Source organism: Danio rerio, chromosome 13 (genome assembly GCF_049306965.1).
Source record: "Danio rerio strain Tuebingen ecotype United States chromosome 13, GRCz12tu, whole genome shotgun sequence".
Lineage (NCBI taxonomy): Eukaryota > Metazoa > Chordata > Actinopteri > Cypriniformes > Danionidae > Danio > Danio rerio.
The window spans coordinates 13,998,393-14,016,830 of record NC_133188.1 but is presented as its reverse complement, the minus strand read 5'-3'; the positions used below and the strand labels follow the sequence as shown (position 1 = coordinate 14,016,830).

At 37.1% G+C, this 18,438-nt stretch overlaps 1 protein-coding gene across 3 annotated transcripts in view; it reads left to right on the top strand.

The window, feature by feature from the left end:
- The window catches only part of pimr47 (Pim proto-oncogene, serine/threonine kinase, related 47), a 149,646-nt gene that overhangs the window by 49,317 nt on the left and 81,891 nt on the right, over positions 1–18,438 (top strand). Inside the window, exons 8-9 of one of the 3 annotated variants that reach the window (XM_073920765.1) lie at positions 10,724–11,013; positions 11,123–11,712. The exons of the other annotated variants lie outside the window; for them this stretch is intronic. Of the exons in view, the coding sequence (XP_073776866.1) occupies positions 10,724–10,728 (5 nt within the window). The 3' untranslated portion in view covers positions 10,729–11,013; positions 11,123–11,712. Of the gene's footprint in view, positions 1–10,723; positions 11,014–11,122; positions 11,713–18,438 lie in introns of those variants that run through there. 3 annotated transcript variants of the gene reach the window in all.

The following is an 18,438-nucleotide window of genomic DNA, read 5'->3' as shown; positions in this document are numbered from 1 at the left end:
AACAGTGCAGGGGAAAAAAGAGTGGAGCGATTCGGGCGAACTGTCAGTTGGCTCACAAAATGACAAAATGACAAACCGTGAGATAACTGATCTTTTAGTTTACAAAGTTAAAATGCAAAGAAATAAAAAGTAAGTACTGTAATGCCCTGCTACATTTGTCATTTGTAATCTCATATACACATAACCACAATTTGTTATTACATTATGAAGATAATCACTATAACACTATAAATGAGGACTTCTCTCCTACTGAATCCCTGGGTTCTGAATGCAGATACACTGGATAGCAATGCAGTCTCTTGCCCTGTCTATTGCAACCATTAAACCTGCTGGCAAGCTGGAGGATTTTAAACATGTGCAAACACAGCAGCACGAATAAAGACGTTGTGTCTCAATGCTAACCTGATGGTAACGAACTCCACTGATAAAAGAAAAGTCTGCCATTTTCCAGTTATCATACAGCTCTCTCGACAAACATGCTTTATGCAAACCAACAGCTTTGCTGTATCAGCCCGGACAGCATTGCGGGGAAAAACATGCAGCAAACCCTGTGGATCCTGAAAACAAACACATACGTCCCATGTCTCACCCTGTAAATAAGTCTCCCAGCTTGGCAGGTCTGCCTTGCCTTTAGAAAGCATGCTCTCATGAATAATTAAGAAGCTGGCTCTTCTCATAGGATAAGGAAACTCCGCTATGAATAATATTGAGAAACCGACGCGTCATCACTTCACTTACAGTTTTGCGCTACGTCACCGATTTTGATCCTGCCCCTTGAATTAATTTAAACCTGAAAGGAGAAATTAGTTGGCAGAAGCTAAAAATTTTCCAGTTTTCCCCAGAATTAAAGATAACAGGTGCTAATGTTGTCTTAACAAATGCTCAACACGCACAAATCTGTTAAAATCTCAAAAAAAAGTACTCCAGGGTTTCTTGAATCTTTAAAACCAACGCTACGAGACGGTATGATGCCGTTGACGGCTTATTTTGCTTTAAGCGTTACCAGCTGACTGCTTCCATTTGCACGGCTTTTCTGGTGTTACCAGTTTACCCAGAAGCTCACTCTGTACATCGGCTGACTTGGGACACACAACAGAGTTGACTGCAGCTACAGGGTTCAAGTCTGGTAAAAAAAAAAAAATATTCCAGAAACCAGAGAAAACAAAAGCAAAAAACTAAAATATTTTTTTTTTCCAGATTACTTTTAAAAACACTGCTGGTTGGGTTTATGGACAGAAGTGACTTAAGTGTATATTGCTGCTCATGCTCTAAGACTTTATGCTCTGGTGGTTTTATGCGAGAAGAGCATGCGCGAGAGAAATTTGAGATCATTAAAAAAGCATACACATCGACCTCAGGAGGATTAGCAAAAACAAAACTGCAAGAAGACATAACTCTGGTTACATATTTCGCTGTACCTAAAAATGTAGACCTGGGTACATATCTGCAATGAGCCTAGGTTGTCCCTCTGTGGTGAGCAAGAAATTCTATAAAAATTGTATATAAACACTGCTTTGTTAATGGTTTGTATGTGTATGACACTAGTTCTTCTTTCCCTCTGTTGAATGATATCCACCTGCAAATGGCATACATCATCTTATGCAGGCGCATAAATTCTCAGCAGTTAAAGACTTGCAGTACTAACAAACAGTACTTGCCTGTACCAACAAACAAGAGTCTTTATACACTTCTTTAGAAATGGTGTAGAAGTCTGACATTCATATACACACCAGGAGTCAGAATCTGACACAGGGACTATAGGGACTTTCACAAATATGAAAGTTTTCTTATGTTCTAGAACTTTTGGCAGAGGAACCTGCTTTTTGGTGTGACAGACCACAGGTATTGGGAATGTTTTAGTGCTAAGAATATAAATGTTTAGTTTAGAGGAGCAACATTCATTCATTCAATTATTCATTCACATATTCATTCATTTTTCTACGACTTAGTCCCTTATTTATCAGGGGTCGCCACAGTGAAAAGAACTGGCAACTATTTTAGCGTATGTTTTACGCAGTGGATGCCCTTTTAGCCGCAACCCAGTACTGGAAAACCCTCATCCACTGTCACATTCACACACACACACACACATTCATACACTACTGCCAGTTTTGTTTACCCAGTTCTTCAATACCGTAGAACAGAAATGCGCATTGACCCAGTGCTCGAACCAGCGATCTTTTTGCTGTGAGGTGACAGTGCTAACCACTGAGCCATCGTGCCACCCTAGAGAAACAACATTAACTCCTATTTCAGAGCAGTATATATCCATTAGAAAATTAAGTGCATAAATGTATTCTGACTGGATGGTTTTACAAGTGTTACAAGACACACACATTCAGAATGTTAATGTTAGCTGCTGAACACTGAAGAGCAAATCCATTGATGTGCAGCTCCACAATCCGAGCAAGCCAGTGGCGACAGTGGCAAGGAACAAAACTTTACCAACTGACGAAAGTGAAGGAAAAAACCTTGAGAGAAACCAGGCTGGGCATGACCATTTCTCCTCTGGCCAAACTTTTTGTGCAGAGCTGCAGTCTAGGTGCTGGAGGCTGGAGAACACTGGACATCCATCGTGGAGAAGCTGCCGGTGTGAGTAAGGCTCCCGTGAGTGTTCAGGCTGGTTCACGAGATAATTTCGGAGACTTGTCTTCCACTGGGTCTTTCAGGAATTAGTTTCACGCTCTCAATTCCTCCATGACCACCACAGTATCTGCTCAGGATATGGCCTACGCCTGGGTTATGGAGACATCTAGAATACTTCTATGGTTGGCATCATCTTTTCACAGGAATTGGATCAAATCATTGCATGATTTCTAGAGGCCTCGGGATGTTGTATCCCCATGTGGAAATAGAGAACAAAGAAAACGATCAACTTAGCTGCTGTTCATGGTGTATTTGAACAAGAGATATTAAATATCATTCCCAATGATAGGTTGCAGCTAGAAGGGCATTCACTGCGTAAAAACATATGCTGGATAAGTTGGTGGTTCATTTCACTTAGGCGACCCCAGATTAATAAAGGGACTAAGTCGAAAATGAATGAATGAATGAATATTAAATATCAATGGAAAATAGACGTGCTATAAATGAAAATAGCAGTTATATAAACATATGTAAAGCAGAGTCTTTCTAATGAAATGTAGGGTACATTAAGAAAGAAGTTTATCCTACAGGTGGTTTTTGCTGTTTCATTCGCATAACTTACAGTATATGTCTACAACAGAGGTTCAATAAGGCTTCCTCTTAGGGAAGCTCATTTCGGTTTATTTTGCCAACCGACAACTGCCGCTTGTTAACCAAATATTAACCGTTAACAGGTCAGATTAAAATAAAATTATTTTTTAATTAAAGATAGTAATTGTCATGTCTATATTGTTTCTGACACGATAAATATTGCAAATTTTATATTTAATATGCGAACAGCAGCATACAGAACATAACAGAGCATCTTCACACAACAGCATAGAAAAAAATAGTAAACTAAATAAAAAGAATAAAATAAATTGGACTGCCCATGATGTTTTTCACTTAAATGAAAAATTTAGATTACAAAACGAAAACACAGACTGAATCCTTTTTAAGAACCAGCATTGGCTGTTTATTTCAATCATGTGTTTTTTCTTTTGTCAAATGAAAATATCAGGCTACCTTATATCGATTGCTCCACAGAAAATATGTATTTAATAAATGATGCACTGTTATTATTACATCACAAAACCTCTTTCAACATTTTTATACAAGTCATTAAAGAATATGTCTTATGATTATAATTTATTTCCCCCGTCTCATTCTTCTCACTGACGATTCATGTGTGCGCATGCTGCGTGTGATAAAAGACAATGACAATGAACCTTAAGCCTTATATGTTGACTTTTAGTCAAGATTAAGATTAGTCAAGATTAAGATATGCTACTACAGCATATAACGATTTTGTTGTTTACATATTATATTGCATTCATTTGCATACATGTTTTATAAGCTATAAAATGAAAGGTTCAGTTGTGTGCAGCGTTATCATTATGTAAAAATCAAGAAGGATTTGTTTGATTTGTAGATTATGTAGGCTATTTAAAAAAAATTATATTATATATTAACTATTTTAATAACTGTAACTTTCCAAATGGAAAAAAGGTTGGTTTGCTGGATGTACAGTAAATCATCAATAGCCTATTTGTTGAGTTTATGGCGCCACCCCAGGCAGTACAGGGATGATTAGCATAATCACTGGTTTGGCATCATTTCGTCTGCGTTTGACTTGCGAATTAACAAATATGTGCACATTTAGAGGCCAATCACCGCAAACACAATTTTCTGTTTCAAAAAACGTGCACCACACTGCCTTTTATGTTGACAAGAAAAAAAGTGCGGTTCTCTTTTTTTATGTCACAAGGAAAGACTTCAAGAATCAACTGACCCGTATTGCGCGCCAGTGTTGCTGTCGCTGTTATAATTGTATTATTTAATAATATTGTGATATTTAAGATTTGTAAAGTCATACACACCAGATAACTTGAAACAGCGATCACAAGTCTCTCCTCCATCATTAAAAGTTCTCCTTAGTTGTCTTGACAACACAAACACTGCTGTCACCACAACGGAAACTCCGCCTCTGCCTTTATTTGATTGAAGAATGAAAAAGACGAGACTGACGTAATGTGTTTTTTCCACTCAGGGCTGACTTTTATTTCAACTGCGAGTGCACAGCGCGCAACAGCAAAACGCGAGGTGCGCAGTAAACCATTTAAAAGATGCACCTCTCTAAAAATGTATAAAATAATATTTTTTAATCATTTAACTGATACCATTAATCGTTTACAAACGCATCCTTTTGCTTAATAGTTAATCGGTTATTTTGAGCATCTCTACTTCCTCTAGTTGTTTAATAAGTTGAATGAAGCATTTGATGTCACTGTTGGTGGCTTATATTTCTTCAGAGTTCCCACTGATGGTCCGAATGCTAGAAGAAAAAAAAATTGTCTTGGGAAAAAATTACTTCTCAAGGAACTGGGCCTGTTCTGGGTAGTTCCTGTAACTACCTGGTGCTAACCTGGTGCAATAAACTGTTTAAGTATTTTTAAACAGTGGTCTCATTAATGTGCTAAATATTCTCAGGTGTTCATTGACTCATAAGGCATCATGAATCACATGTGCTGGTATCTGCTGTAGCCCCCAACCCCCCCAGCGGCCTCTGCCTTCATGCAGACTGCACTCGTCCCCCAGATGAACCTGTCTGTGAGGGCCAGTAAGGTTGGCAGTGGGCTGGATTAGTGAGCCTGTTGCTCGGCTTGGACGCTGCTTTTCTTAATGAGCTCTTCTCCATGGCTCAAAGATCCCGGCTTGACCAGATGTTCAGCCTGGGGGGTGAAGAAGGGGCGACATTACGCGTCGCGAGGAGCGCAGATAACGGCTCTGACCTCATGTCAAAGGGCCAACAGCATACGGCTAGAAACTCTCCTGGAAGTGACACCTGTGACTGATTTGTTAATTGACTTTAAAGGGCAACGCTGGAAAAAACGCAGAGATTGAATGAAGGAAAGAAAGATGTCTGATGCATTTAATGTGAGAGCAAAGAGGCAGACATGCACTGGCAAGTGTCCCGGGACTTTGACCGCAGACAGACCTCCCACTTTATACACCTGCTGCAGCTCGGCACAACATGTGTCTTTCATTCACACACGCACACTTGCGCACACACACAACTCCATTATTATGCTACGCATACAGAGCTTGTGATTAATGTTATGCTGGATTCACCATTCAGCTGTGATACTTCTGTGGCAACATTCTTAAAAATAAAGACTCCAAAATAGTGATTGTAAAGCATTTTAGGTTTCTCAAAGAATTTTTCAATCATGTTATTAAAACAACCACTTATTTTTCACTAGAAGGTTTTAAGATCACTATTAAATTAATGAACCATTATTTTTTTAAGAATGGAGGCTTATTTTAATAATGTTTTTGCATTTTTGTTACATGATGTAAATTGATAATAAAATTTAATAATAATAATATTACATTCAGAAAATAATAATATGTCATTCTTTATGTACTGGACCCTGTTACAAGTAATCTTTTAGCTTTTTCCCAACTTAAAATTTAAGCTTAAACAAAACAGAGTTCTACAGTCGTTTTTAGTTTTTATGACCGTTTCTTTAGCTGTAGCCAATTTTGGGGAAAAAAACATCTTTCTAAATGCTTCTAAAAACTAATATCTTGTTTTGTACTTTTTATCTAGAATTGTTTTTAGCTTTTGTATTCTACTTTTTTATTGCATTGTGTGGTGAAAATGCTTGTCTTTGAAGTTAAATTTGGAACATTTTATATAGAATATAAAATGTAAAGAAGTTGCCCAATTAAATACAATTTTTTATTATTTATTGTAATTGATTGTGAATAAATTTGTTTGTGATTGAAATGATTCAACAACTATGTGACAACTGTAATTTAACAACTCTATCAAAACTTATTTTTGCATGCCTTAACTGCATGTCTGTCTTTACTGTTCATCTGTTGGGTCCCCAAACATTTTCTAATAAAGGGCCAAAAACCAAGTATCATTGAGAGCTATGGGCTGAATGTAAATATACCAAACTATATTACAAAAAGGTTGAACTTAGGTTATTTTTTTTCATAATAATATTCAAACATAAATAGAAAATTTGACTTTAAATCGTATAATCTAATGCAGTATATATATATTTTTTTCAATTATAACTTTTTACAATAAAAACATTAACAATCACATTTACTGTATAACACAGTGGAATTCAATGCTGAATACACTAATCAAGCTGAACGTGCCGTTCCCTTCATTTGCTCACTGATGTCTGCATTGTCTTCTATTTATTGGATACATGCAAGATAAAATTTGATTCATTTAAAACATTTCATCGAAACATTTGATTTCTGTTTTTTGCATCTTAGCAATAAAGCAAACAAACAAACTGTTAAATTAAATTAGATATGACAGTGCCTTAACCATCCCCATCATTCTCCTTCTTTACTCAGATGGTATGGTGGGCCAAATCAAAGGTTACTATGGGCCAACCTTGGCCGGCGGGCCCTAGTTTGGGCATCTCTGATCTAAAGGCTAACTGATTTCATTAATAAGTAAAGTAACAGTGATGTGATACTGTTCAGAATAAGTAATTGGTAAAGTAATCCCATTATACTAAAGGTAATAATTAAAGGTAATTAATTAAAGGATCCTATCTCAACACAATTAATTTTGATGTGTTGAAGTCATTTGGCTTTAGCTTTTTCTTTTCTTTTATTCAATACACTATCTGACAAAAGTCTTGTCGCCTATCCAAGTTTTAGGAACAACAAATAATAACTCGACTTCTAGTTGATCGTTTGGTTTCAGAAGTGGCTTATATGAAAGACAAAGGCCTCTAGATTTTATTATTTGACCATATTAAAATATGATCAGGCCTTGATTTTTAATTATTTAATTAGGACAGTGAGATCTGACATTGCTTAGACAAAAGTATTGCCACTTAACAGAAATATGTACAGTATAGAATATAAAGTCATGCTGCAGTGGAAAAAGAATTAATATTGTGTCTGACTCCCATGAGCTTGGACGACTGCATCCATACATCTCCGCAATGATTCAAATAACTTCTTAATAAATTCATGAGAAATGGCAAAGAAAGCATTCATGCAGGATACCCAGAGTTCATCAAGATTCTTTGGATTCTTTTTCAATGCTTCATGTTACCTCAGACAGGCTCAATAATGTTCATATCTGGTGACTAGGCTGGTCAATCCTGAAGCACCTAGACCTTATTTTGCTTTTAGAAACTTTGATATGGAGGCTTAAGTATGAGATGGAGCACTATCCTGCTAAAGAATTTACACTCTCATGTGGTTTGTAATGTCATGGGCAGCACAAATGTCTCTGCAGATCTCTTGCACGCCTCATACCGAATGTAACCCCAAACCATGATTTTTCCTTCACCAAACTTGACTGATTTCTTTGAGAATCTTGGGTCCATATGGGTTCCAATAGGTCTTTGTATTTGTGATGATTGGAATGCAGTTCAACAGATGATTCATCTGAAAAATCTACTTTCAAACACTTTTCCAAATGATCAACTAGAAGTCAAGTTAATATTTGTTGCTCTTACAACTGGGATTGACGACAATATATATCAAACAATAAAATAAGAGGCAAGCACACATTTAGTATGTGAAAGATTTGTCTTTTTTTTGTTATTCTAGCACATTGTTTCAGAAAATCACTTGATAAATAAAATACATTATTATTATTATTATTCCTATTATTATTATTCCTATTATTATTATTATTATTATATGAGTAAATAGATTCCAAATAAATGTTCCAAATGGATATAAAGCCACTTTAACTATATAAGTGCTCTACAAGGTGATCAGCTTGACAGGCAGTGAAGCGAGAGGACGCGTAAAGTGTTAGAGTTTGTTTTGTTTCTCGGGTTATATGAAGAGAAGCTGTTCCCTCCTCGCACCCCGAGCTGACCTTGCTATCCCAGGGCAGGAGGTCTTCTGTACAATAGCGGCCCCTGTCCCAGTACTGCACAAAGGCCTGTCCGTGTCGATTAGTGTTAGGCGTTAGAGGGTGAGCGCCTAATAGCTTATTACACCCCTGTAGGGAGAGCGGCCTCCGGAGAGCTGCAAATTACAATCCGGCTCCAATTAAAAAATAAAAGCAAGGAACAGAGGGACGGGGACGCAGGGCAGCGACACACATTCCTCTGTATTTCACTTTCACACTCACTCTGTATACTCGTCTAACCTCTCTGCCCTCACTCCGACTCCAGCACTCAGCTATTTCTGCATGCTGCACTGCAAAAATAGTCAGTTTTTAACATATAGAGAGATGTTTCTTACCGTTTTGATCTATGAATATTACTTTTTATTAATGTGTTAAGGTTGATTGAATCATATAAATATGGCTGGTATACAGCCAGTTCATTTACAGTTTTACATAGATGCAATATTTCTTAAATATTTGTTTATGTTTTTTATGAAGCTGGTTGCATTTGATATTAAAGATGTGTAGGATGAGAGTTTTAAAAGGCGCAAAAGCATTATGGGCATGTCCAAAATCACTCTTGCAATTTTAAGGACAGAAGAATATGGATTGTGCCCCAGCGCATGGTCTAACAGGGTTGTGCTTATTCTCTTAATAAGTTATGGGTTTGTTTTGAGAATAAATCGATCAGAGCCTCATCTCCCATTTCTTTTAAGAGTCAGTTGCATTATGGGGCATTTACTAGTGTAAAAACTGGTCAACAGATCATTTGCAGAGAGAAGATAAAGAACAAACCTCCTCCATTCGGCCTTTTTAATTTTTTCTTTCGCTTTTTATCGTGGATAAGGAAACGGTATTATCCTACATATTTAGTTTCGTTTGTTAAGTGTAAAGATTTGTTTCAAAACTATTTCTAAATTCAGCTGTAACTTTCCAGCAAACGAATAAATACACAATAATAACAAAGCGTGGTCAAAAAACTGTGTTATGTCCAAGTGTGCTCCATATGGTCCAAAACTTGATAGGTGGACAAATCTAAGCTTGTTTTAAGAAAACAAATACAAATATGCATATAATAAATACTACTACTAATAATGTTATACAAAAGCAAGGTGTCATGAATAGACTGAAAAAGCCCCCCGTTATGAAGAAGGCATGGAGGCAGTGTTTATTATACTTATGTAGAAAGTAATCATTTTTGTAATATTTTAATCCTTTAATTATTTTTTTATCTGTAAGATATTTACATATTGCTGTACTTCCCGTGCTATACATCCTGTTAAGCAATGTGTACGCGTTTAAGGCGCATAACTAATGCTGCGCTGAACTGTAGACCTGCTTCAAAATAGCAGTGTGCCAACAATGCGCCTTAACACATCTCTTCTCTAGACCGGAACATCCATAAGTTCACAAAGTGGCGCAAATGCATTTGCTATTTAAACAACGTGACGGAATATGGGAAAATTTGGGTTGCGCTGGTCTGAAAATAGCAACGCGTCACTGCAAACAAAGGTCTTTCGCCTTATTGCGCCGGGTGTATGATAAGGCCCCAAATCTTTTAACTGCAAAATAAAATAATTTTTATTTTACTATTTAATCGCCTTCACGATGTTTCAAACATGTTTAAGTTTTTTCTTCTTTTTCAGTTGAAGACAAAAGAAGATTTTGAAGAATGATGGAAAACTAACCATTGCCTTCCATAGAAGTAAAAACAAATACTATGGCAGCCATTGGCTATCAGTTTCCAACATTCTTCAGAATATCCTCTTTGTTTTTCAAAAGAAGAAAGAAACTCTAACCAGGTTTGAAACAAGTAAAGAGAGAGTAAAGGATAACAATATTTTTTCATTTTTGAGTGAACTATCCCATCAACTTTTCCCAGTTATGACTATACGTATATCAATGGCACTAGTATTTTAAAGTTTAGAAGCAAAAGACTAGTGACATTTGAAGTTTTCTTATTAAATGAGCATTTTTCCCTTCTGATAGTATGTTTGTTAAGCTTTTTTTACTTTAAAGACACATTTAAAATAACTCATTCATTACTATAAAAGTAAAATTATTGATCCTACACACAGGAAATAAAGGCTCATTTTAGAAGTAAATGTCAGATGGCACATCAATTCATAATTGTACTTTGGGCTGCATGATCAACTGTACAGGAGCATAAAGGAGATCACATAATGCCCATTTCCCCCCGAGGCTAAAGATCTTTCGCCCCACTGCAACACAGCAACAAGTGCCCTCCACCTCCTCCTCCTCTGGATAGATGGATGCAGGTGTGGGATCTGCTTTGTTGATCATAATCCTCTGTTCGGAAGAGCTTCTGAGTGTGTCTGACTCCACCCACTGACCCCCACCCTTAGCTAGAGTGCTGACCGTTTCCTGGCCAAACTCATATGATCCGACAGGCGTAAAAATAATGATGGACAACCTTAGGCATTGCTGACCCGCCCCGACTCGCCCCTCGATTCGCCTGCTCCACATGAGAGGTAACGCAACCACTTAACTGAGGCCCCGTAGATACACACACCTACGGCACACACACACACACTTCACTGCTTCCCACTGAGTGCGGTTTTCTCTTTTCTTGTCCATCAGGAGGGGGCCCTTTTACACTTAAACTTCAAAATACACACTCTGAAAACTATAAAAACAGCTCAGTTGTGAGCAAATCTCCTTTGTGATGCTGTTTACCATGAGGATATGGACACTGGTGAGAGTTCATCTTTAAAATTAATCACAGTTGTTTTAGCTCCAGCTGTAACTGATGTTCTCCAACATTTCCTTTTGTTTCATTTCTCAGTTTGAGATGTATGTAATAAAAGTGTCATAAAGTTATACAAGTCAAGAACTTATACTATGGAATATATTACAGTTTTGACCTCATGTCTCATGATCACACTAGGAAATGTAACTATTTTATGTAATGTTGATAATTCGTATAAGGGCCAATCTTCAACGACGGGCCCTTTTAGCCTTTTGAAGTTGAGTAAAAAAACTTTACGTTTTAAAATTAACGTAGCATAGCCTCATAAGTCTAAACGATTTGTCTAGTTTTAAAATGTGTAAGAGGACAAGCTTAGATAAGAAGAGAAACATTTTTTTTCCATCGTTAACTGAACAAATGTCAATCCCACCACATCTCAATATACAGCTTTTATTTCAAAATGAAATAAGTTATGGCAGTCAAACATTATCTAAGATCATATTTGTGTCTAGTTTAACCAATCTTTCCACAATATTTACTAATTGTACATTTGTCAATTAAATAAATTAGTCCCTTAGGACCAAATGCTGAATTGTACACCGGCCACACTCTAAAATTCAATATTCATTCATTAATTAATTAATTCATTCATTCATTCATTTTCTTGTCGGCTTAGTCCCTCTATCAATCCAGGGTCGCCACAACAGAATGAACCGCCAACTTATCCAGCAAGTTTCTACGCAGCGGATGCCCTTCCAGTTGCAACTTATCCCTGGGAAACATCCACACACATTCACACACACACACACTCATACACTACTGACAATTTAGCCCACCCAATTCACCTGTACCACATGTCTTTGGACTGTGGGGGAAACCGGAGCACCCGGAGGAAACCCACGCGAATGCAGGGAGAACATGCAAACTCCACACAGAAACGCCAACTGAGCCGAGGCTTGAACCAGCGACCCTGGATTAATAAAGGAACTAGGCCGACAAGAAAATGAATGAATGAATAAAATGTGATTTTCATTGTTGAAGTTTAAAACTCTGGGTGTGCGACAAGGTGAACACAGTGATTTTGAAACCAAAAGGAGGTTGGATAATATGAAAAAAATATAATAGAAAGGTAGTAATTTTTTTTAAAGTAAGTTTTATTGTTTGACAAAGAAAGAGGAATTTGACCAAAATTATATATATTTTTGAATATATGATCAAAGGACATAAAACTGCCGGTAGTTGAGGAATTACCCATTAAGTCATATGATTTCAATCATATGCAAATATGCAATTTTTAAAAGGAGGTATGTTGTTAAACCTCACCCCTAAACCTACCCCTTTTCGGAGGATGAGCAAGTTGCACTAAAATGTATAAATGAGATTGTAGAAATCAATTAGCCACTAAATGTTGCTGTTAGATTACTTTTGGATTTTATATTTCAAATTGTGGCTTTGTATCTCGAAGTGTGACACTACTGTATATATGAGCAATGTCACACGAGTAGCAGTAAGATATGGCTGTATATCGGCACTGGTGAGAGGCGTGCATTGGCTTGAGGCCCCGTTTACACTAATGCGTTTTAGTTTGAAAACGCATAAGTTTTGCTACGGTTACGCCAACCGTCCACACTACGCCGGAGTTCTCGAGCGCCGAAAACGGAGCGTTTCGAAAACGCTGGAGAGGCCGTTTTCATTTTGAAACGCTGCTGCTCCGTCTCAGTGTGGATGATGGAAAACGGAGACATCTGAAAACGGAGGCGGGGCTGCAGACGTTCGCCTCTCTGATTGGGGCTTTCCTGAATATTAAGTAGCCTAACACACAGTTCAGTCCTGAATCTTCTCCGTGTAAGTTCAGACTTCGCAAGTTTGATCAAGGCTGCAGTCTCTTCTTCTCAGTTTGATATGGAAAAGCAGACTATACCGAGGACACGGGTAAATCTTCAAAGGGAACAGTGTACTTTATAACTTCATTCACATCACCCTGGCTTCGTTGTTTCACTTTCTCAACAATAAAATGTAAACATGATTTAAGGAACTGCCTATTTTCATTTTAATATTAGCAACTTAGACAGCAGAAATGTTGAGGCGCCGTGCTGTATAAGATGAGCGTCATCTTCACTGTCTGGATATTTATAACAAAACGGAGCCGATAACAACTGTCTCCTTTCAATTTCAGTGAAAATACGAAACATCCCCTCTCTTTTGCTGAATATCAGTTTTAAGAATCGATAATGGCCTATTTAAAAGTATAACATACAATAAGTTTATACATTATAGGAAATAAAGGCAAGCGATAAGTCAATATACAGAATGTACGTGGTTACATTAATCATTAACTTATCTTTGCGCTCAGCCAAAACACGTTACCTGAGAACAAGTAATATATTCCAATGCCCAAAGTCAGGGAATATGTCGTTAGATAAAGACAACAAGATGAATGAAATATCCCGTTTAATAAATATAGTGAGATTAGATCCAGCGGGAGATGCTTGATGAGAAGTCCGACTAGCAGAGCTCTCATCTGGGTACATGGGCTGCAGCGCTTGCCCGAGAGCGTCTGTGTGGTCACGTGATGTGCGTTTTCAGCGTTTTGGTGTGGACGGAGAGCAGTTCAGAAACGCTGGGTAAAACGCGAGTGTGGACGCGGATCGTTTTCATTCTAAAACGCCGTTTTAAAACTAAAACGTACTAGTGTAAACGGGGCCTGAGGCCACAGGCCAAGTGCCTTAGTGCCGCCCACCAGTGCTGATATACAGTCATATCACACTGCTACAAGTTCTCGACTAAAAAAAAAAAACTCAATAGTACATTGTTGTCCAACAGCAGCAATATTTGTCAAACTGTAGAGTGTTCTCTGCTTGTTGCTGTATGTGTAAAAGTAATTAGCCTCCTTTGAATTTTTTTTATTTTTTATATTTCACAAATGCTGTTTAACAGAGCAAGGAAATTTTCACAGTATGTCTGATAATATTTTTTTTTCTTCTGGAGAAAGTCTGATTTGTTTTATTTTTGACTAGAATAAAGCAGTTTTTTCAATAAAAATAAATGTTTAAGGTCAAAATTATTAACCCCTTTAAGCTATATATTTTTAAATAGTCTACAAAACAAATCATCATTATACAATAACTTGAATAATTAATCTAATCTGCCTAAATAACCTAATTAACCTAGTTAAGCATTTAAATGTCACATTAAGCTGTATAGAATTGTCTTGAAAAATAGCTATTAAAATATTATTTACTGTCATCATGGCAAAGATAAAATAAATCAGTTATTAAAAAATCCGTTATTAGAACTATTATGTTTAGAAATCTGTTGAAAAAATCTTCTCTCCATTAAACAGAAATTTGGGAAAAAATAAACAGGGGGGCTGATAATTCAGGAGGTTTTATAAATCTGACTTCAACTGAATCTTCATCCCTGAAATGACACATGATGTGCTGTTGCTAATTAGCTATATATCAAAATCGTAACAGCCAAATATCAATCATAGATTATGTTCACTAGGGTAGCATGGAGCCTTAGTGCTTAGCAAGAAGATTGTTGGTTCGAGTAAAGGCTGAGCCAGTTCTGTGTGAAGTTTGCATATTCTCCACGTGTTTGTGTGGTTTTTTTCTGGGTGCTCAGATTTCCTACACAGTCCAAAGACATACAGCCTAAATGACTTTAGATTGGCCGTGTGTGTGTGTGTGTGTGTGTGTGTGTGAATGCAAGAGTGTATGGGTGTTTCCCAGTGCTGGGTTGCGTCCAAAAGGCCATCCACTTAATAAAGCATTTACTGGATAAGTTGACGGTTCATTCTGCTGTGGTGACCCCTGATAAATAAGGAACTAAGCCAAAGGAAAATGACTGAATGATATTCACCAGCATTGCTTTTTGTTTAATTTCCAATGCAATGTCACAGCAGTTTGTAACTTTTTAAATTTAGTGGCTCCTTCTATGAATTTGTATGATCTAATTCGTAGAATTTAGTACAATTTGCTCATCACCCAATGAGGGTTGGGCTTAGGGGTGGGGTTGGGTGCCACGCCTCCTTTTTAAAATCGTACATTTTCGTATATCTGACCAAAACTAAACAAAACTGACAAAAAGGAAAATACTAACGTTTCCTCGTGAGATCAGACTGTTAATTCCTCAATTTGAGCTATTTCATAAAAGTGTTGTAAAAGCTTTATAACTTTATTTCTTTCAGTTTAAACTTAAGTCTTTTAATATTACTGTTATATTTCAAATTGTGACTTTTTATCCTTCAGTGTAACTTGAGGTATTGTATTGTATATCCTTTATTTGGTATTACGACTTTTTTTTGTAATTTTTATATATCTTCAATCTTCATCTATGAAATGACACACTGTGTGCTACTGTTATTTAAATATATAATATGTATTTTAAATTAAAATCATTAAAGCCAAATATATATCATAACCGATGATCACCAACATTGCTCTATTTAATCTTTTTATTTGAGATATTCAATGTTAGGGCAAGGCAGTGGCGCAGTAGGTAGTGGTGTCGCCTCACAGCAAGAAGGTCGCTGGGTCGGTGGTTCGAACCTCGGCTCAGTTGGCGTTTCTGTGTAAAGTTTGCATGTTCTCCCTGCCTTTGTGTGGGTTTCCTCCAGGTGCTCCCCCACACTTGTCTTTGTTTCCCCCACAGTCCAAAGACATGCAGTACAGGTAAATTGGGTAGGCTAAATTGTCCATAGTGTATAAGTGTGTGTGTGAAGTGTGTGTGGATGTCTCCCAGAGATGGGTTGCGGTATATAACCAAATGGTTATATAATATAATATTATAATATATAACATATATATGTATATATATATATATATATATATATATTTCTCAGAGATGGGTTGCAGCTGGAAGGGCATCCGCTGTGTAAAAACTTGCTGGTTAAGTTGGCGGTTCATTCCGCTGTGGCGACCCAGGATTAATAACAGGACTAAGCTGACAAGAAAATGAATGAATGAATATTCAATGTTATAAATAGTAAAAGTTTTAGAACTCACAACTTGTAGTAATTTATTTTATTTCACTTTATTATTTCTTATCGTGCAGGCTGACAATATATCTTATAATTATATTTTTCATCACCCATTGTATTATTTCACCACTGACTTTTTGTTTGAGATATTTAGCATCATAATAATTATTTTCTTTTCGCTTAAAATGGCTTTAGTGACCCCAGTAACCTGGTTCTGCACTTGAATTCTGAGTGTGTTTTGGTGGAAGCATGAGAAAAGTTGATAGTGTATGAAGGTTTGTCTCAGATCCAGACAGTGTGTGTTAGAGGAGAGCTGAGGTGGGCTGTTTCTCTCAGCTTAGCACTAGGAAAGCGATGTAATACTTTAATTACAGTCCTTAATCATTCACTCTAAAGCCCTCATATTTCTCACCTCCCAGACGTGTAGCAGCTCGTTTACAGCAGACTAGAGAAACACTGCAACTCAGCACACACACATACACACTTATACATGTATCTTCATCAGAAGTGCATAGACAAGAACATGTCAGATGATCGTTCATAAGCAGTTAACAGAAAATGGTAATATGAGGTAAACAAATATAGAAAAGCTTCTGAAACTTTATGTACAGTACATCTGTCATTTATCATTTTAACTTTTTAGCTTGTCTTCATTTGTTTATATATAGAGTCAAATTATTATTATTATCCACATAATTTCAATTAAGAAACAAAATGTAATCTTAAATAATGTAACATGCTAAATGTGTGTTTGTGTATACATCGATGAACCATTACATTAAGAAAAATGGTTTGAAATCCCTTTAACTTAATGAGTTTTACAGCGCTGTTTAGTTTACTTAAATACAGTAAGTTCACAGTACTCATATATGTATTAATTTATTATTATAAATTAGTTTTTGAACCTTTTCATGGTGGTGGTGTTTGAGTGCCTGATTGATCCAAAGAGCTTTGTTGCTGGGTGCTAAATACTCCTCGTAGAGCCTCCATGGCAAAAAGCTCCAAGGTGACAGAGCAGACTAAGGCCCAATCCCATTTCTATTTTTGTACCCCTACCCCTTCACATTGGACGTTGAAACAGAGTTTGAAGGGGAAGGGCTTCAAAATTTACCCCTAAGAAATGGGACACCACTACAGCACCTGCACACGTCATCATACAGTGCATCCGGAGAGTATTCATAGTGCTTCACTTTTTCCACATTTTTTTATGTTATAGCCTTATTCCAAAATGGATTAAATTCATTCAATTTCCTCAACATTCTGCACACAATACCTCAAAATGACAAAATGAAAAAAGATTTTTTGAAATTTTTGCAAATTTATTACAAATAAAGACCTTGATAAAATCCCTGATAAAATCACATGCACATAAGTATTCACAGCCTTTGCTCAGTACTTTGTTGATGTAGCTTTGTCAGCAATTACAGCCTCAAGTCTTTTTAAATATGATGCCACAAGCTAGGCACACCTGTCTTTGGGAATTTTTGCCCATTCCTCTTTGCCGTACCTCTTAAGCTCTATCAGGTTGGATAAGAAGTGACAGTGTACAGCCATTTTCAGATCTCTCCAGAGATGTTCAATAGGATTTAGGTCTAGGCTCTGGCTGGGCCACTCAAGGACATTCAGTTGTTGTGAAGCCACTCCATTGATATTTTGGTGGTGTGCTTTGGGTCATTGTCCTGCTGGAAGATGAACCGTCGCCCCAGTCTGAGGTCAAGAGCACTCTGAAGCAGGTTTTGATTCAGGACGTCTCTTTACATTGCTACATTTATCTTTTCCTCTATCCTGACTAGTCTTCAAGTTCCTGCTGCTGAAAAACATCCCCACAGCATGATGCAGCCACCACTATAGGCATGGTAATAGCCTAGTGATGAGCGGTGCCTGGTTTTCTACAAATGTAACACCTGGCATTCCATACAAAGAGTTAAATTTTAGTCTCAGACCAGAATATTTTGTTTCCCATGCCTTTTGGAAATTCCAGGCAGGCTGCTATGTGCCATTTACTAAAGAGTGGTTTCCGTCTAGCCACTCTATCATACAGGCCTGATTGGTGGATTGCTGCACAGATGGTTGTCCTTCTATAAGGTTCTCCTTTCTCCTCAGAAGAATGCTGGAGCTCAGTGACCATCGGGTTATTGATCACCTCCCTGACTATTCCAGTTGTGTTATTTTTTGGTATTTATCTTCAGGAAGTCACTGAAGGCATATATTATGTTATTGTAA